The 21,685-nt window shown below is 36.3% G+C and overlaps 1 protein-coding gene and 1 pseudogene across 3 annotated transcripts in view; one reads left to right on the forward strand and one right to left on the reverse strand.

The window, feature by feature from the left end:
• Positions 1-7,620, forward strand: part of LOC149771433 (thioredoxin reductase 2, mitochondrial-like) — a 62,915-nt gene extending 55,295 nt beyond the window's left edge. For all 3 annotated transcript variants that reach the window (XM_089948480.1, XM_089948478.1, XM_089948479.1), the window contains exon 17: positions 1,386-7,620. In XM_089948480.1, the coding sequence (XP_089804606.1) occupies positions 1,386-1,515 (130 nt within the window). In that variant the 3' untranslated portion in view covers positions 1,516-7,620. The remainder of the gene's footprint in view (positions 1-1,385) is intronic.
• Positions 7,621-12,238: 4,618 nt separating this feature from the next.
• LOC149771434 (uncharacterized) lies at positions 12,239-14,794 on the reverse strand (annotated as a pseudogene).
• Between the last annotated feature and the right edge of the window lie 6,891 nt (positions 14,795-21,685).

Consider the following 21,685-nt stretch of genomic DNA (forward strand, 5'->3'; position numbering starts at 1 on the left):
TTGTTAGGGGAGGGAAGGCTAATTTTAAGAGAAGTAATTTTTGTTGTTGTCAGAAGTAAAAAGAACTGCACCATTTTTTACAATGAAATTGAAATTTTATGTATTTGAAGTTGATACTTATGAAAGGCTTGCCAATAAACAGGGTTGTAAGTTGATACTTATGAAAGGCTAGCCAATAAACAGGGTTGTAAGTTGATACTTATGAAAGGCTTGCCAATAAACAGGGTTGTAAGTTGATACTTATGAAAGGCTTGCCAATAAACAGGGTTGTAAGTTGATACTTATGAAAGGCTTGCCAATAAACAGGGTTGTAAGTTGATACTTATGAAAGGCTTGTCAGTAAACAGGGTTGTAAGTTGATACTTATGAAAGGCTTGCCAATAAACAGGGTTGTAAGTTGATACTTATGAAATGCTTGCCAATAAACAGGGTTGTAAGTTGATACTTATGAAAGGCTTGCCAATGAACAGGGTTGTAAGTTATGCAGGAGCAGTGTACTTATAAAAGGCTTGCCAGTAACAGTGATGATGCATTGTTACATCATCAGATTCTTCATTTCTTCAAGGAATGAGTATTACTCAGAATTATTTCAGCAAGACAAAATGTTTTTCTTTGCTTTGTTCTAAATATCCAGGAATAGAACAAACTAGTGTAGCAGATCTACAAGCCACTGTTTCATACAAAATGACAGTATATCAGACATTCAAACAACAATGTATCAGACAGTCAAACCACAGTGTATCAGACAGACAAGCCACAGTGTATCAGACAGACAAACCACAGTGTATCAGACAGACAAACCATGGTGTATCCAACAGACAAACTATTGTATCTGCCAGACAAACCACAGTGTAATTGACAGACAAACCACAATGTATCAGACAAACCACTTTATCCAACAGAAAGGCCATAGTGTATCTGACAGACAAACCACAATGTATCAGGCTGACAAACCACACTGTATCATACAGGCAACCCAGCTGATCTGACATACAAACCATAGTGTATCAAACAACAATGTATTTGACAGACAAACCACAGTGTAACAGACAAAACAAAAATGTATCAAACAAACCACAGTATATGAGATGAACCATGATGCATTAGAAAAAACTAATGTAAGTGCATTAAGCAAGTTTGTCTCATGGTTTGATAAATATTTGCATATTTATATTAATAAAATATATTATATATTGTTATGTCTATATTATTTCAGTAATTGCATTGTATTTTAAAAGTAGTAAGTGAAATTTAAAAAAACTGGATAGGAAGAAAAAATAAATTTTAGAGTTTTGATTGAAAACAGCGAGTTCACTAATTCAGAGGGCAAAATCTGATGTTTATATATATGTACATACATACATTATCATCATGTTATGTTTCAGGTGTGGAGCAACATGGCAACACTTTAAGAACACTGTTGGAATTCACCCAACCTGTGCAGAGGAAGTAGTCAAGCTTCAGATCACCAAAAGATCTGGGATAGACCCAACCGTCACTGGATGCTGAGGTTAATTTTACTCCCTGATTTCCCCTGGCACAAAATGGAATGGTCCAACATTAATTATTGCAAAAATGAATGGAAGCTTCTTGAACAGAAAGTTTTTATTTTACCTTAACCATTGTCTTACATTTCCATGCATTATGAAAAGTTGCATGTCACCTGGAGAACCAGTCACAAAACTCTTTGTGACTTTTCTTTTGCTCAGACATTTAGTATGCTTTCATGCAAACCTAATATAAGTTCATTTTAAGAATAATTTGACAATGGATTTGAGCTCAACTATTTCTTGTTAAGACCTCCAGTTACATTAACCATGTATAACTTAACCATTATTTCCTTTTATTTTTTAGATTTTTTTAATCATCCTTCCTACACACACCTGGCCATCAGATACGACCACTGTTAGTAAAAACAGAACCATGATAAAACACAGAGAATTTGACAAAATTTGACTGCAAACTCTGCTACGTACAGCATTTTGTAAAATTGATGTCAGTCCCTCCTCAAACATGACTACTGTTACTGATATCAAAAACACATCAGACACCTTATCTCATCAAAAAAACGTGACATAATTTGACCAGCTTTGATGAAAAAGCCTCCCTTCATGTAAAGGAATATTGAAGAAATGATACTGATGTGTCATCCAATATGGAAGAAGATACAAAAAATAGAGACCCTGGAGAAATTTGTTTTATTATCATAGTCAGCATTATTACAGTCATTTTTACAGAAAGCATCTTGTAGAATCATATTTCATGGCTGACTGCTCCTGCATTTGGCTATGAGGCAGATACCAGCCCGGTGAGAAATTTCATGCCAGCTTGGGCCTCTTGTTGTCACAATTGCTTGAATGTTTAATTTCCCTCATGTAGTTCAATACGCACAATTCTTGCAATATCACAGATGAAATAGTCATTTAATGATATGGTAATAACAAAAGTTGGACAAGTTGATTGGCGGCTAGAGTACAAACTCCAACCAGTGGAATACCAAATTGTAATGTAAGGACACGTGGAATTCGGAATGGGCTTTTTTCATTGTACAGCTCATAGATTCACTTCAGTACAATTTGTTCCGTGGCCGAGTGGTCGAAAGTGCTGTCCGTTACGGATCACTGCCATCTCACCTCTGTCTGCATGGGTTTGAGTCTAGGATTTGGTTAATGTGGGTATGTGAGAAAGCTTGCCAGTAGCTTCTCGTGGGTTGGTGGTTCTTCCTGGGGCTTTCTTGGATTCTTCCTCCACCATTAATACTGGCTGCCATGCAGTGCCTATCATGTGCTGAAAAATGGCATTAAACCCCACAACAACAACAACAACAATAATTTGTTCCTAGAGTTTTTGGATTTTTTTCCATCATACTTTATCCATTCTTTCTGTCATGAAGGCATTTATTTGCATGCTGGATCAAAGTACATTTTGTGCCGAACAGGGACAGGGAGATTTCTAAATAATGCTGTGTATTTCTTTATTTCTCTGCAGAGTTTTTACCATTATAAAGCACAGTTGTTATTATTATGAACAGTTTTAAAAGGAAATTACAAATTAGATTAATAAAATAATAACAATAATAAAAATAATAATGAATGTAATAGAAAATAATTACATTACTAAATACACTAATTTCCCTTGAAGCTTTCTGTTAAAAGCTACAGGAACAATTGCAATTAAAATTTATTTTTCTATTTAAACAACTATTCCTGCCTACATTATGTTATGAATTGTATTAATTCCTTTGTAAATTATCTGCTATTTACTGAGTCAAGTTTTTCTGACATCGTGAAGATCTCATGGGTATTGATATGAGTTTATGTTCTTTTGACTTTTAAATCACTGATCAAATAAAACCACTGTCCTATTTCTGAAAGTGAAACCTTTAGTTAGAGGAAGTTGTTATTATCAATAACTCTTCCTAAGTCAAAATGCAGTGCTGTATCTGATAGTCTAAAGAAATTCCAAAGGTCACCAGAATATGAATTTTTATGAATGCCATCTGATTTTTTTATTATAAGTAAATCCTGACTTTAATCAGATTGCTATTCACCATATGTACTTGCTTAAAAGTTCAGTCTAAGTGCAGACTACACAGACCCAGATCTGCTCTTCCCAGGGGATCATGGTAGGTGTTGTTTGCAGTTAGACATGACTTTTCAGTCAGTATGTATGGCACATGGGTCTTAATGTATCCTGCATGATTTGGTTAAGAATAGCAGTAAAGACAAAATTTGTTTGAATGAGATGTTAAATTAAATCATATACAAGATATTCTGGCATCCATTGTGGGTGTTTATTATTCAAGAATTCTCAGAAAATTACTATAAACTCAGAAATTCTTATCAATAGACTTTTGCATATTTTTCATCTAAGAGTAATGAGTAATCACAAATGTAAATTTTTAATTGTCCTCTTCCAATACTGCTTGTTTCAAAGAAAGAAAATATTTTTGAGTCAACTTTTTCAAGATAGGAGAGAGTCAGTATGTCTTTTAAAGCACACCCAAAGCAGGATAAGGTTGTTAGTGGTTTTAGTCCTCCTGCTGACATTAATGCTGATTCTTTGAACAAGGTCACTCGTCTTGATCAAGCTGTAATTGGACGTCGTCTGCTTGAGTTGACAAATCTACTCGCTGATAAGTCGCTGATAAGTCAAACTGCAAACAACAAAAGATCCTTATCTGCCATAGCATAATGCACCTGCATGTTAGGGTCTATGTTGTTTGTTGTACTGATTGCTCCTAACATACTGCACAGACCAAGATCTGCTGGCACTTTATGCAGTGGCAGATCTGGGTATGTGCAGCTTGCAGTTGGACTAGACTTATAAGCAAGTAAAGATGGTGACATGTAATATACAAGTACACTATTAAGGCAGTGTCTTGTGATCTCTGTCTCTACTAAACATGGCAACCAGAGTAAGCTCTGGCCACCTGTTTCTTGATTTATCTAAAGCTTTTGTTTTGGTATTTTCTATATTTTTATTATTATTTTACCTTAAAATTAATTTTATCTGATTTGTATGCTGATGTCATGTGTCAGGTGACAAAACATGGCATCTTTCTCACATGACCATGTCTTTCTCATGTGATTGTGCCTTGCACAATCATGTTTCCCCATTTTCTTAATTCATTATAATAAAAAATTTATTGCCATTGTTTTGGGGAGATATGAGGATTTGTTCAGTCATGAAAAGTCATTTTCCACTCTGGATTTGCCTGTGTCGAACATGCCTTACCTTTCATGAATGAATCTTTGAATCTCCTGCTTACAAGGGCAATAAATGCATCATGTCTTTCTTAATGCTTGGTTATAAACTTTCCATTAACTCAAGGAATAAATACACTCATGATACCATGAATTCATTTATTTTTGAATGCATCAATTTTCATTTTTATAATAAGCTAAAAATTACTTTTTGATTGGTACGTAAAGTCCATGATTTGTCTCTAAAACAAATGTTAACCACACCTGAATTTGGTGTTAATCAAATGTGAGCTTAGAACATCTTTTCATCAATGTAACAATGTAAACGTAAAATTGGGGACACCAGAATCTGTTCTTACCATAGTATATGCACAGGTTCTGAACATATGTAAGAGGTAAAAATTCTGCAGAGAAACAGCTTTGCCATAATGATGAGGAACTTCAAATCCTATTAAAGGGGAAGTAACTCTGATGGCAATATGCAAAGCTTCTTTACAATGGAAGAATATAGGCTACAGTGAGCTTACATTGTCTTTCTTATTTGTGATAAATAGATTGGTTAATTTACTTGCAAACAGTGTTGGGTTAAAATGTCAAAATATTAGCAGAGCAAGGATAAAAATAAGCATTTTTTAAAAAGTTTTAAAATGTGTGATAGTTAAGTAGCTTTCTATGCCTTTGGTGTATTTATTAGGGAAGCTGGTAGTGTTACCTCTTGCATCTTACCTTGTTATATCCATCACATAGATAATTTTTTCACTAAGTTTTGAAGGCCTTCACGGATTAAAATAAATTTTGTTATTAGGCATTACATTTAGAAGACCAAAAGTCAGCTTTTTTTTCTCTCTCACCGTTTTCTGGCAAAACATGACAGAGTTATGGCTCCTGTTTGACTTAGCATATTGCCTTCAAATGCCTTTCCACTCAGTAATTTCTCAAAAGACTTAATGGACTAAAAGGAAATTTGAGTATCAGGCTTTACATCAAGAAGATCTAGGTCAGAGTTATGATTCACGCCATTTTTTGTTTAAAAAATATGTATGAAGATATGACCCCTGTCTGAAGCTTTTCTTTGTCCTTCAATTTCTACTCAGTGACTTTTGAGAGACTTAATGAATCTGGGATGATGATTTACATTAAGACCTTACTCAGTGTCAGTTTTAACCATTTTCCAGCCAAATGTTTCAGAGTTATGGTCCCATTTGACTTCCACCTTTGACCATCAGTTGGTTCATATTGGAGGGGGCATATGTGTTTTATAGATACAGCACTCTCTCCATAACAGGTGGCTTGATAACTAATGAACCTGCTTATAACGTGGGGTCAGGTGTAGATCTTATTATTTTACACAGGAAATTACCCCCCCCCAACAACAACAACAAAAAATTGACCCCTATTTGTTGAACTTTGAATTTGGAGAACATCGTGACCACAGTTGGTAACCTAAATTTTGATATATCACTTGTTTTGTCAGTGAAAATAGTAAATAGGACCTGGAAATTTGATTCAACATTATGAAATGGTCAGCTTTTAAAAAGAAGTCATAAATACCAAACAACATTCTTAGTATACTGTAAATAATAATATTCACCAAAATTTTTATAAATGAAAGTGTCACTTTCACCTACTGGAGGCATAACTTTAATAAATATAAACCAATTAACAAGTTTTTTATCAATTGAAATTTATATTTGAGTTCTACCATTTTGATAGGTCTAAGTGTAATGATCATAAATGCAATGTGCCCTCTTGTATTCATATGTAATATGTGTCAATCCACAGCCATGTCTGCAAGCATTTCTCTGAGAACCTAATTAACTGCCAACCATGTTTTGATATCTGACTTATTGAAATATTTGTTGTATTGTTGCACTGAATTAAAAGCTGAGCTCCTTTGTAATATAACATTAATTGCGTCTTTTGTATCAAATACAGGATGTGGAATAAAAGAAAAGTTAAAAGGCATGCAAATCCTTCATAAATGTGATCAAAGATAGCCAGGCAACCAAGCAAAATTAATACTTCATGAAATAAAAAGCTTTGTTTTCCAGACACAGGTCATTGTGGAGAAGTGAGTTTCAGAAATATCCTGAATTGGCACTTAGAGATATCCTTAAAGATGAGAAGTTCAACTATTACTTGCAATGAAATCATGTCATCAATATTTTACCAACTGAAAAGTACAAAACTTAAGTTTTGACATAGATGATTGTTACATGACATAAATTTTCTAGCTTTTGAAAAAAGACGGAATCTAGTTTTGTGGTTTGTCAACAAGTAATCTGTTTCTCTGTTTGCAGTCTTCCTATTTCACACTCCACTATAACATAATAAGCTGGGAACCAGACTAATCGACAACAACAAAATTCAGTGATGTAATACACAAATGTATTAAACATGAAGGCTGTTGAAATCAGTTGAAATAATGTTAATGATCTTTCACATGTTGGACATCTTGAAAATAAATGTAATTTATACTTAATAATGGAGAACTTCATTAGAAAAAGTGCTATATTGACAATTACTTTCAAAGTGATTATAAAACCAGTATTCAGCCATTAAACAGCCCAGTTTCTCATCCCTCCCCAGCACGGTTTTGTCCAGCAGGGATGGCATAACTTTTTATTTATCAGTGGTCCCTCTATAACTCACACCTTTGCTTATAGTGCAGTCTATGTTTTTGAACCTCGTTGTGCGAGAGTTATCAAGGTATATGTGTACATTTCTAGTTTGAGTAGACATATGTTTCTTACTACTATATTGTATGTTGAATTATTTTTCATGCTTGTACAAAATGTTAAATCATACTTACTTTGTTGTGTGAATACCTTCAATAAATCTTGTATCTGGAGAGTTGCAATTAATTATTAAATTATCTCTTTGTATATTATACTAAATATATCTCATTTTACAATATTTTTCTTGACTTTGTATTACAAACAAATGGTAGAGTACTATATATGTTGATTTGCTGAAACAAGTCATGTTTTAATTGGTCAATACTATAAACACTGTTATGATAATAAATCCCTATGAATACATGGTACTTTACAAGTGCATACACACCTATAGCATAGAAAGAGTGTGCACTGAAGTTAGGTCTCATTATTTCCGACATTTTATTTACATTTCATGGAGCAATAGTACGACATGAGTGTCATAAGTGAAGAATGTGGACTTAATGCAAGTGGCAATAAATATATACCCACTTTTGAATGTCTCATAGAAAGTGGGCTTAATGCAAGTGGCAATAAATATATACCCACTTTTGAATGTCTCATAGAATGTGGGCTTAATGCAAGTGACAATAAATATATACCCACTTTTGAAATGTCTCATAGAAAGTGGGCTTAATGCAAGTGGCAATAAATATATATCCACTTTTGAATGTCTCATAGAAAGTGGGCTTAATGCAAGTGGCAATAAATATATACCCACTTTTGAATGTCTCATAGAATGTGGGCTTAATGCAAGTGACAATAAATATATACCCACTTTTGAAATGTCTCATAGAAAGTGGGCTTAATGCAAGTGGCAATAAATATATATCCACTTTTGAATGTCTCATAGAAAGTGGGCTTAATGCAAGTGGCAATAAATATATACCCACTTTTGAATGTCTCATAGAAAGTGGGCTTAATGCAAGTGGCAATAAATATATACCCACTTTTGAATGTCTCATAGAATGTGGGCGTAATGCAAGTGACAATAAATATATACCCACTTTTGAAATGTCTCATAGAAAGTGGGCTTAATGCAAGTGGCAATAAATATATATCCACTTTTGAATGTCTCATAGAAAGTGGGCTTAATGCAAGTGGCAATAAATATATACCCACTTTTGAATGTCTCATAGAATGTGGGCTTAATGCAAGTGACAATAAATATATACCCACTTTTGAAATGTCTCATAGAAAGTGGGCTTAATGCAAGTGGCAATAAATATATATCCACTTTTGAATGTCTCATAGAAAGTGGGCTTAATGCAAGTGGCAATAAATATATACCCACTTTTGAATGTCTCATAGAAGGTGGGCTTAATGCAAGTGGCAATAAATATATACCCACTTTTGAATGTCTCATAGAATGTGGGCTTAATGCAAGTGGCAATAAATATATACCCACTTTTGAATGTGTCATAGAAAGTGGGCTTAATGCAAGTGACAATAGGGGCCCCGAGTGGCCGAGTGGTCTAAAGCGCTCTTCGTTACGGATCACTGCCATCTCACCTCTGCCTGCGGCGGTTCGAGTCTAAGATTCAGCCAATGTGGGCATGTGAGAAAGCTTGCCAGTAGCTTCTCGTGGGTCGGTGGTTCTTTCCGGGGTTTTCCGGGTTCTTCCTCCACCATTAACACTGGCCGCCATGTATAGCCTATCGTGCTGAAAAATGGCGTTAAACCCCACAACAACAACAACAGCAAGTGACAATAAATATATACCCACTTTTGAATGTCTCTTAGAAAGTGGACTTAATGCAAGTGGCAATAAATATGTACCCACTTTTGAATGTCTCATAGAAAGTGGACTTAATGCAAGTGGCAATAAATATATACCCACTTTTGAATGTCTCATAGAATGTGGGCTTAATGCAAGTGGCAATAAATATATACCCACTTTTGAATGTCTCTTAGAAAGTGGGCTTAATGCAAGTGGCAATAAATATATACCCACTTTTGAATGTCTCATAGAAAGTGGACTTAATGCAAGTGGCAATAAATATATACAAATTAATGCAAGTGGCAATAAATATATACCCACTTTTGAATGTCTCATAGAATGTGGGCTTAATGCAAGTGGCAATAAATATATACCCACTTTTGAATGTCTCATAGAATGTGGGCTTAATGCAAGTGGCAATAAATATATACCCACTTTTGAATGTCTCATAGAAGGTGGGCTTAATGCAAGTGACAATAAATATATACCCACTTTTGAATGTCTCATAGAAAGTGGACTTAATGCAAGTGGCAATAAATATATACCCACTTTTGAATGTCTCATAGAAAGTGGACTTAATGCAAGTGGCAATAAATATATACCCACTTTTGAATGTGTCATAGAATGTGGGCTTAATGCAAGTGACAATAAATATATACCCACTTTTGAATGTCTCATAGAAAGTGGGCTTAATGCAAGTGGCAATAAATATATACCCACTTTTGAATGTCTCATAGAAAGTGGACTTAATGCAAGTGGCAATAAATATGTAACTACCTTAAATGTCTCATAGAATTCTGTATTGAGCAAAGGTTTGTTAAAAGTGGAAGTGAAATTTCAATATATGTATCTATATTTTGTACTCAATTGAAATTACTATGAAATAAGAAATATTAAATTGAGATTAATATGGCTTTTTTCAAGAAGACAGCTGTGTGAATGGTAAAACTTTGAAGTGTCAGGTCCTGATGAAAATGTATAACAAATCTGATTGTAATTCTTAGATCACTTAATATTTTTATTGAAGGAGAAAAAAATCTTGTTCCAACACTGATCATTTTGATCAGTCATTTCAGTAAAATCTAATAAACTTCATAGTTTTTGCAGCATTTTTGCAAAATGTCACTGAATGAAGAAATGAGAAATGTATGGAATTTTTGTAAGTGTAAATGTCCTTAAATTTCTTGTCATCAATTTTTTTTATTATCGATGGGCCAATCAAGCCTAAAAGAAAGTTGGTAGATAATGCTTGTGTCAGCATTTTAAATGAAACTATTGATTTATAGTTTTCATGTTTCATCAACAGCTTGGTATTAATGCTGATTGGTTTTAAATGTTGACATTTTTGTGTCCATTACTGTACAGCATGTTCTCAAGTATGTAATCTTGTCTTTACACTGTATTAGAATGGAATGAGGATTGGTGCCTTAAGCTACACAATATATCAGAATATATCATACTGTAATATTTTTTTGTTGAGAGAAAGAGAGATTTGATGTTATGAAAACTATATCCCTGGAAGAAAGGTAAGTAACAAAAATTGTATAATTTTGTAGTGGTATATGTCTCGAGTACTTGATAGGATTGCTTTGGTAGATGTCAAAAGTACTTGATAGAACTGCTTTGGTAGATGTCAAAAGTACTTGATAGAATTACATTGGTAGATGTTAAAAGTACTTAATGGAGTTACATTGGTAGATGTCAAAAGTACTTGATAGAATTACATTGGTAGACGTCAGAATTTGATAGAATTACATCGGTAGATGTCAGAAGTACTTCACAGTCAAATTGGTAGATATCATGTGTACTTGACAGAATTACATTGGTAGATGTCAAAAATACTTGATTACATTGATAGATGTCAAAAGTACTTGATAGAATCACATTGGTAGATGTCAAAAGTACTTGATAGAATTACATTGGTAGATGTCAAAAGTACTTGATAGAATTACATTGGTCGATGTCTAAAGTACTTGATAGAATACTATTCTATGTAATGGAGAACTAGATCAGTTGGTTGAGCATTGGACTCCTGATTCAAAGGTCATTGCTTTGATACACACCTAGACCAAGCTGTGTTGGATGCCTTGGCACACAGCTTCTATTCCTTGGCATGATATAGCCAATAATGTGTTAAAAGTACAATCAAAATCAGCATTCTATTTAAAACCAGGAACTGTAAATTTGATTTAAAGTTCACTGCTTTGAGTTATAAACATCACTATGTGCCATTTGAAAAGCTTTCTTTTCTTAAGTTAAGGAAAAGATAATTAGCCTGGAACGCTGTATTATTGCGGTACATAATGTTGTTATTGGTATATATTGAAACCTTTTTGTTGTTACTGCATGGTTACATTTCGTAAAGTTTCTGTGACTTTCCCTCTATCCATTCCTATAAAAATTCTCTGTCAATCGAAGCCCATAAATGTACATAAAATCAAATATAGTTGATGACCCAGATTCAATTACCATGGGGGAACAACTCTATATTATCGCGGTATTTACATAACTTGGGTATGGTAGCACGCATGTATTATAATAAATGTAAATTTGAACTTACCTATAAGAATGAATGTCCACACTTGCATTGGCTGAATATCCCACATAAATAAAAGGATCCAGTGATTAACTGGAATACAGAAATGTAGGGGCCCCGAGTGGCCGAGTGGTCTAAAGCGCTGTCCATTACGGATCACTGCCATCTCACCTTTGTCTGCGTAGGTTCGAGTCTTGGGCTCGGCCAATGTGGATATGTGAGAAAGCTTGCCGGTACCTTCTCGTGGGTCGGTGGTTCTTTCCAGGGTTTTCCCGGGTTCTTCCTCCACCATTAATACTGGCCGCCATGTATAGCCTATCTTGTGCTGAAAAATGGCGTTAAACCCTATAACAACAACAACAACAGAAATGTAATTAAACATGAAATCCATGAATAAAAACGCAATAAATTGTTTAAAAAAATTAAATTTCTATGAACTTTAAATGCAATATGGGCAAAGAAGTGAACTATGTCGCCTAACAACTTATGCTGCACAAGAAAATGAAAGGTGTGTCCAATGTTGGCAATTGTCCCACTGTGCCCATTTAACAATCACAAGATTAACACAACCCCTAAGTGCAGGAGGCTGATGCTTGTGACATACACAACAATTGGAAGATTCATCCTCAAGGGGCCCCAAGTGGCTGAGTGGTCTAAAGCGCTCTCCGTTACGGATCACTGCCATCTCACCTCTGTCTGCGTAGGTTCGAGTCTCGGATTCGGCCAATGTGGGTATGTGAGAAAGCTTGCCAGTAGCTTCTCGTGGTTCGGTGGTTCTTTTTGGGGTTTTCCCGGGTTCTTCCTCCACCATTAATACTGGCCGCCATGTATAGCCTATCATGTGCTGAAAAATGGCGTTAAACCCTACAACAACAACAACAATTCATCCTCTGATACAGATAAGCTGTCGTGACTGTCCTCAAATATGTTTTCATCATCATCATCTGCATAATATGCAGAAGGACCAGGCTGAGGAGAAGAAGGGATTGTAATCATAGGTGATGTTTTCGAGAAAAAAAATTGGCTGTAGTACAAGATTTCTTTGAGAAAGTAGGTACAATTCTGATATTCATTATTTCTGTACTTGCTGACTTCACAGTTGAGACAGATGATTTCCTGACAGTGAAACTTGTTGAATTGTCTAGAACAATTGGAGCTTTGTAAGGTTTTGTAGCTGATGAGTGTTGCATGATGTTGACATTCTTCTTCTTTGCTAGGCTACCAGTAGGGAATGGTGTAACAATTTTTTTGTGGCTTTTGGGCAATTTTTAAAATTTTTCTCTTCTTAAAGAAATCTTGTATGTCTTCATCCTTCTCTGATGTTTTGGCATTTTTAACATCTTTATCGTAATCCTGAGTTGCTGCTTGAGAGGTTTTTGTAATTTGTTCTTCACCCTGACTGGCATCATTCTCCACATGGTAAATGGTTGATGGTGCTAACTGGGAATCCAAAATTTTCTTACTTGAGAATGGATAAATTCCCGATTTACCAAAAGCAGAAATTAAATTTTCAGGAGACATTGCCTTCAAGTAAGGTTTGCAATTAACTTTTGCAATGTCATATCTTGTTACTTAGTGTCCTGGGTTCTTCTGCAGGAATAGCTGACATTCACTGTTGTACATTGATTTGAAGGGTCCAAAAATACCAATGGCCAGAGGCTGGGTGATATGGCTTGTATGAGGTGGCAGTACAAAAAGAATGACATTGTTTTTATTCACCCAGTCTAGAAGAGTTAAAGCTATATGTGATTTATGACCATCATACAATATGAGGGTGGGCTGTGAGTTATTTCCATCAGCTATTCCACTATGCTTTGCAAAGTGTTTGGTGATGTAATTATGAAATATGGTTGAGTTGGACCAACCACTATCTGACATCTGACCAACAGATCCTGGAGGAGCACCGTTTAACAACTGAGTATTCCACATCTTCCCAGGGAAGACAAAGTATGGTGGGATGTGGTTTCCAAGCGCATTGCCACACCCAATGATGGTTACATTTTGTGATCTTGTTGATGCCACTGCTTGTGCCTGAGTATCCTTGCCACATACAACTCTTGGAGGTGAATGCTCAGTATTGATTCCAGTTTCATCAGTATTAAATATTTTATCTGGCCTTTCTCATAAATTGTTGACTGTAAGGATGGCTGATAGCTCCTTATAATAGTGGTTTAGTACATCCCTTGAAGCACATTTTGCTCGCATGATAGATAGCTTCTGTGGCTTGGCAAGTTGTAAATGTGGCCACCTGCACATAAACCCATAAAACCAGCAATCACTCAATGGTCGTTCACTTGGATCTTTTTTTCCATTTTTTTCCCACAAGACACTGCATAGTCTGCTGCAAGGTACTGCATATTTGCCTCTGTATATCCATATCCGATATCAGCCATATACTTGAGATGATCTACCAGTTGATGCTCTTCATTATCACTGAAGATTCTCTCTGAACCTGTCTTGGCATCAAGGGATACATGTCCTCTAGTCCTGTCTCTCAAGGTTGACTCTGGAACACCAAACTGCCTAGCTGCATGATAAACAGACATGCCTGCAAGAGTTGCATTAAAAGGTCTATGTAAATTCGTATAATTATACTGTATCCTTGCTTTCTTAAAACGTTGATTCTGAAAGACAGAAATAATATAAGTTTGTGATGATTATATATATATATATATATATATATATATATATATATATATATATATATATATATATATATATATATATATATATAAAGGTCTGAATACTAAGGAATGTGTTGTTATTATCATTATTGTTTAAAAATAGCAAATGGAAACAGTTAAGTATTAATAATTTCATATTTATGCATGATGCCCATGATCATTGTTTACGTTTTGTCCATTTTGGTCCTTATTGGCTGCCATAGAATCTAATTCCATGCGCAGCCTTGATATGGCTTATACGTCACCACCAGTATATAACCTATAATTATTAAAGTGCAGACGACACATTTAGTATATTTAGTACTCAAGACCGATGTAGATATTAAAATTTCGATAGTGCTTTGTTTATAGTGATCCATGAAATTGCATGCACCTTAACATATAGTGCGTTTCCGGGGTTTTCTAATGATACTTACCAAAAATGTTGACATTTTGATGAAAATGTGTTCTAACCGATCTGCGTAACCTCTTTTCTGCAACTTTACTAAGGTAAACAGCCTCTATGCCGCTCGTGTGCAAAATTACTCTGGAAATCCCGTTTTCCGTGATAATATAGAGCCCGCGATAATACAGCGTTTGACTATACAGGGAAAGTTAGGAACACTCAGAAAATTAAACACAAATGCTCACATTATCATGAGAGTGTAGAAAGAAAGGAACAATGATAACACTTTTTGGTAGTTTATGTCAACTATCCAAGAAATACCTCTGCGCATTATTGCATTATTCAATGCCCAGTCAGTAGGACCACCGGAAAAGCGCACAGAAATAGTTAATTTTATCAACGACGAAAATGTTGACATGTTATTCTTGACAGAAACATGGCTAAAAACATCAGGCGATGAGCCCAAGTGTGCGGATCTAACAGCCACTGGTTACTCCATCAAGTCGTTCCCCCGTAATTCTCGCGGAGGTGGAATTGCTGTCATCACAAAGAACTCCATGATAAAACGTCTGAACTACACCACAACATTCAATTTCGACCACACATCGTTTGAACTAGTTCAAACCACACTCACACTGGAGCAAAGGTCAGTCCATTTTTTCTGCCTATACCGCCCTCCTCCTAATAGAAAAAACAAGCTGGCTGACTCTCTATTTTTGGAGCAGTTTCCGAATCTCCTGGACTAGGGAAATTCGATAGGTGGCAACCTGATTATTCTTGGAGATTTCAACTTTCACTTTGACTGTCCCGGAAACTCAGATACATCAAAACTCCTAGATTCAATTAATGTTTTCAACCTCAAACAGTCAGTTAACCAACCCACCCATAAACATGGTCACATTTTAGACTGGATTCTTCATAGACCTGATGATAACATTCTACGGTCCTCCCTGGTATCCCATGACCTTGCATCAGATCACCTCTGCATTATATGCCATCTTGACGTATCAGTCCCTAACCCTCCACCTTTATCTGCTACTAAGAAAAACCTGATAAATAGAACCAAATTAATGCACGACATCCAAGCTAACCTAACAACTTGCTTACCTCCTACCGCAGAACAACTCGATAACTGTCTGCGTTCATTACTTGACAAACATGCCCCAGCTACCAAGTGCAGAGTATGAGTTGAAAAAGTGTTCTCCATGGTATAGCAGTGTTAGGGACCAGCTTCGCACTGCTAAAAGAGACCACCGTAAAGCTGAGAGGCTCTGGCTTTCCACCAGACTCACTATTCATAAGCAAATCTATGAAGTCGCTAAGAAGAATGTCACAAATATAGTCCATGCAGCGAAATCAGCCCACTACACTACTAAGATCATGGAAAGTTCCAGCTGCAAAGAACTCTTCAGGTTACTAACAAGCTAATGTCAAGGAACAAATCAACACCACTTCCAACTACCTTCACTCCGGTCGATCTTCCAGACATGTTTGCAGATTTTTTCCGTGACAAAGTACAAACCATTAGAGATAAGCTTGACACCACAATTTCAATTGACTCGTCGTCACCATACAGTTGGGATAAAGAATTTGAGCGGCAACCATTAGCAGCATTTGAACCTGTCTCTATGGATTTCGTACGTACAATAGTGATGAAGAGTGCACCAAAGTCATGTGAACTTGATCCAATTCCAACATCACTGCTGCTTGAGTGCTTAGATCCAGTATTGCCTTCACTAACTGATGTTATTAATACCTCTCTCTCATCTGGGGAATTCCCGTCATTTTTCAAAAGTGCCATTGTAAAGCCTCTGCTGAAGAAACAAACACTAGACCATAACGATTTAAAGAACTACCCCCCAGTTTCTAATCTCCCATTCATTTTCAAAAATCTTAGAAAAGGTTGTTCTATCCCAGCTTGTATCTCATCTAAATTCAAACAGTCTTTTTAGCAGTGTACGATCTGCATATCGCCCTTGCCACAGTACTGAAACTACTCTTCTAAAAGTAGTTAATGACATTCTCTCTGCACTGGATAGTAAAAAGATTACAGTCCTCACCCTCCTTGATTTGTCTGCAGCATTTGACACAATAGATCATGATATATTACTTCACCGTCTCAAGCATGTATTTGGCATTCATGATACAGCCTTACTGTGGTTCAAGTCCGACTTGGTCAACAGGACACAAATTGTATCTGCAAATGGAATACACTCCAATCCAGTTGATCTATGTTGTGGTGTTCCACAGGTGTCTGTTCTTGGACCTGTTCTCTTTATTCTGTACACTCAGTCGCTCTCAAGTGTCATAGATCATCATCCAGTGTCTCATCAATTGTACGCTGATGACACGCAAATATACAAATCTAACCACCCAACTGAAGTTGATGCTACCATCTAAGGAGTAGAGAGGTGCATTTCTGATGTGAAATCATGGATGACTTGTAACAAGCTGCAGATGAATGATAATAAAACTGAGGCCATTCTGATCACAACACAAAGACTTTTTCATTCACATCCTTTACCTAAAACAATAAATATCAGCAATACCAACATTAAATTCACACAATCAGTACGAAACCTAGGTGTTACTCTGGACAGTACTCTCACATTGCACCAACATGTCATGAACATATGCAAGGCTGCATATCTTGAGCTGAGACGCATCAGCTCAATTCGCAAATATCTTTCAGTTGATGCCACTAAAACACTTGTGTGTTCATTAGTACTTTCAAGACTGGACTATTGTAACTCAATTCTGTCTGGTTCGTCTCAATATCTACTCCAGAAGCTTCAAAAAAAGTTCAAAACACAGCTGCTCGGATCATACTTAGAGTACCACGACCAGAGCACACCTCCCCGCTGCTCTGCTTATGAAGATTAGGCGCCATGCAAAGTCCTCATTATTATTATTATTTAAAGGTTGTACAATAGCCATATTTTATGTACACTGGCTATCCATTCGATCCAGAATCAAACACAAAATTTGTTCTCTGTGCTACGTTTCACTGTCGGACTCTAGTCCAACATACCTATCTGACCTCACCCATGTGTACACACCAGCAAGATACTTACGCTCCTCTTCTGACAATCGTATGCTGATTATTCCAAGTATGAAAACAATGTCATATGGATAGCATTCTTTTGCATAGCAGGGCCCAGCAACGTGGAATGAATTGCCCACTGAACTTAGACACAAAGACACAGTGATCACATTCAAGAGGGCTGTCAAAACTCACTTATTTCGACAGCAAGAACAAACTTAAAGACTTAATAATGTTTCCTTCCTGAAATATTCTCAGCATGTTTTTTATTATATTTTTTAATGTTTTTCTAATTTCACGTTGTTTGTTTTTGTAGTAATATTATTATGTTTCTTGTCTTATAGGTGTTGTTTAAAGTTGTAAAGCGCTTAGAACTTATAAAGATTAGGCGCTTTACAAAGTCCTCATGATTATTATTATTATTTAAAGGTTGTACAGTAGCCATATTTTATGTACAAAGTTTAAAGATCTTGATCACAGGATGCTTGCTGTCAAGATTAGTCCCATTGTATTCAACAGTTCTGGAGAAGGAAATCCTTTAAAGTTTGTTATGTTTTTAGTAACAGGGTTGTATTTGATGGCAGATTGGCATAATTTGTTTATATAAATTTGAAAGACTTCAAGTCAGCATGCTTTTCCTCAAATAACAAATTCTGTCCAGTGGTTTTGGGGACATACTCGGGCTTTTAATTTTGGTAACAACATTGGACATATTTGAAGGCAAATCACCATCAGTTGTACAAAAGTTGAAAATGGTCTATGACAGGATACGTTGTCATATTTTAGTCAGATTCTGTACAGCTGTTTTTTTTTTTTAGAAGATGCTATTTAAAAGTTTCTTATTTTAGTAATAGTGGCCATATCTTATGGTGAATTTGCATCTGTTGTACAAATTCTGAAGGTTGTGTGGATGCTTTCAATCAAGTTTCGTCAAATTCTATTCAGTTTTGGATATGTTTATAGGTTTTCTATTTTAGGAATGGAGGTCATATTTGATAACAGATCATCATCATTTGTACAAACGTAGAAGGCCTTCATGCCAGAATGCTTTCTGCACAATTTTGTGAAATTCTCTTCAGGAGTTTTGCAGAGGTCATGTAAATGTTTTTCTGTGTTTAGCATCAGTAGTCATGGTTGATTATAAACCATCCTCTTTAATAAATATTTGAAAGGTCTTGCTGTCAGAATGCTTTATTTCAGATATGAGCCTGTTCTGTTTAGCAGTTTTGGAGAAAAAGTTGTTTAAATTTTTGTGCTGTTCTGGTTATATACCAGAAGAGCTTAGGGATGACCAGCTGTTCATTGTCTGTTATCTTTCATTCGAAATCTGTTATCTGTCATCCATTTATTGATTAGCACAAGTTTATTATTACTTCCTCTAAACTACTTGGAGGATTGAAGTGACACACGTTCATTCCAAGGTATGGTTGGTCATAAGTGAAATGCTGCTGCTCACACATCCAGTATGGCTGCCACATCAGCCATCTTGAAAATCATGTTATCTTGGTAATGTGGTAATGAAAGAAAATTGTACATAGAATATTGTAATAATGTTGGACAGTAACTAATAAGCATTTACAGCAGAAATCATGTTACATGTGCTGGGAATTTGCAAATCAACCGATGAGAGAAAATGGCTGAAGGTGTTGGCATTGATTGGGTGGGTAAAAAAAGGACTTATAACTTCATCTCAGTACATATTTATATTAACAAAATATTTACCAGCGATGTTACAACTAAAAGTAAAGACATAATTTGTGATCAAATAGATCTTGTCAGTGACCTCTGCCAATAGCAAGGGATTACTCATTACAAGTGAAGTTATATTTGTATTATGTGGCAACGTTACTATTCAGTTTCTGAAAGTGACATATTCTGTACATTCTAAGAGAAAATATTTGCATTGTCTTGTTCTCTGCATGAACTTCTATCCCTTAATAAATTACACCAAGTTACAGTCTTTGCGTGCATAATCGGTGCTGTTCTTTCTCCTTGATAGAAATAGATTGGGACTTTTTCTAGATACTTATTTAGATGTGATTTAGAAGGGTACAGCAAAGGGTTGTATTGAACTTACACACACAAAAAAATTCCATTAGCACACAATCTTATACTGGCCCGAATGTCTGTGACAAAATCACTGATGTAAATTAAAAATAACAGTGGTCCAAGTATATATCCTAGGGGCACACCAGCCGTCACATGCTGGTCTGAAGCGCAACCTTCTATAACAGTTTTGTTTGTCCTGTTCGAACCCTAGTGTTTGAATTTATTATTTATTCGCTCATAGGTAGCCAATACAAACTAGTTTACATAAAAAGCAAGCATCATTGTGGCTTATGTTGATCTATAAAGATTCAGCAAAGAAATGTAGTTCTATTCAAAAAATAAAAGGATAAAAAAGAAGGTAATATTTCATTGTTATATGCATAAATTAACAGATAAATAAGTACATTTGCAACCATCTTAATCCTGATTAATTTGGTGTCATGTCATATGATATTGGTGCATTACAAACGGCAGCGTCAGCATTCACAAAAAGACCCATTTCAGTTAAAATTTAGCTGCACCAATTTTAGATGGTATTAATTTGATTCATGGCTGTTCTGTAGCGGTGGAAGATGGAAGAATGATAATTTTTGAATTGCAAAGCTGATGTCTTGAGGGCACACAACACAGTCGAGACCGTTGTTCCAGATGCACTGAAAGCAGCCAGATAGGTGGCTGCAAGCGCCGCCGCAGCAGCATGCCTTGCCTGCCTCGAGATTCCAGTTGCCCAGAGCATGCCCGTGCCAGCGCTGCGTCAAGTACCAACAAAGATAGAAGACTTGTCAGTATGCTGATAGATGTCCAGTCACCACTGTCGCCCAGTGTTTCATGGCCTCTCGGGTCAGGCTTTGCAGCCGTATCCACAACCCCTGCCATGAGCTCAGACTTTTGTGAGTTTGTAGCCCAACACGGACCCACTTTCTGTGTGGCGTATTATATAGTACAAGGACTGGCCGAAATTATACAAACGAGGTAGCACGATTGCAGCCATCCAGTATGTGATTGACAATGCCTTGAGAATGTGGGAACATGTTTTACACAGCCACAGCGTCAGGAAGAAATTTTTATGACTGATGCGCTGTAACTGTAATAGCTGGCCAGCTTTGAGACAGAAGTGCAGGACACATTGCACTTCTTTCTCACGTCCAAGGCTTTTCTCGAGTTGTGGGGAGGGTCACAAGGCTGAAAGGGTTGACTGTGTAATAAATTGCCAGCAACGTTACATCGGTGAACAATGGCATCATGACCATGTAGATCTCAGCCTGTTGCCTGATCAATGGCAATATCGTGGAGATCACCCAGCGCATGGACATTACAATGATCCCCAGCCTCACATGTTACAGTGAAGACTATGATGCAGCGCCGGCCTCTGCATACTGTTCTCAAACAGGCAGACATCAAGAATCTTGCACATAATGTATTTGCTGTTGATATGGACGATCATGGATTAATGATTGCACGTCCAAATGCTTTTTTTAACCTAGGCTTCGCTGTATTAAAAGTGATACCTTACTTAAATTGTCTCATTGTCGCATGTGGGATGTCGTGGGTTCGATACCCGGCCAAGTCATACCAAAGACTTACAAGAATGGTGCCAACAGCTGCCTCTCGCTTGGCGCTCAGCATTAAGAGGTTAGTGTTAGGACTGGTCGGCCTGCTGTCAGGATAATGTGACCGGGTGGGACATCATGCTACATGCCTGCGGCATGATGCCCCAGTGCTAGACACCACTATAAACTCACACTGCAGACATCGTAGCGATATGACTAAACTTTTTTTTAAAGATACGTTCTCTCTCTCTCTCTCTCTCTCTCTCTCTCTCTCTCTCTCTCTCTCTCTCTCTCT

The sequence above is a fragment of the Sinohyriopsis cumingii genome, unplaced genomic scaffold (assembly GCF_028554795.1).
Source record: "Sinohyriopsis cumingii isolate HCF-2022 unplaced genomic scaffold, ASM2855479v2 utg001869l, whole genome shotgun sequence".
NCBI classification, from domain to species: domain Eukaryota; kingdom Metazoa; phylum Mollusca; class Bivalvia; order Unionida; family Unionidae; genus Sinohyriopsis; species Sinohyriopsis cumingii.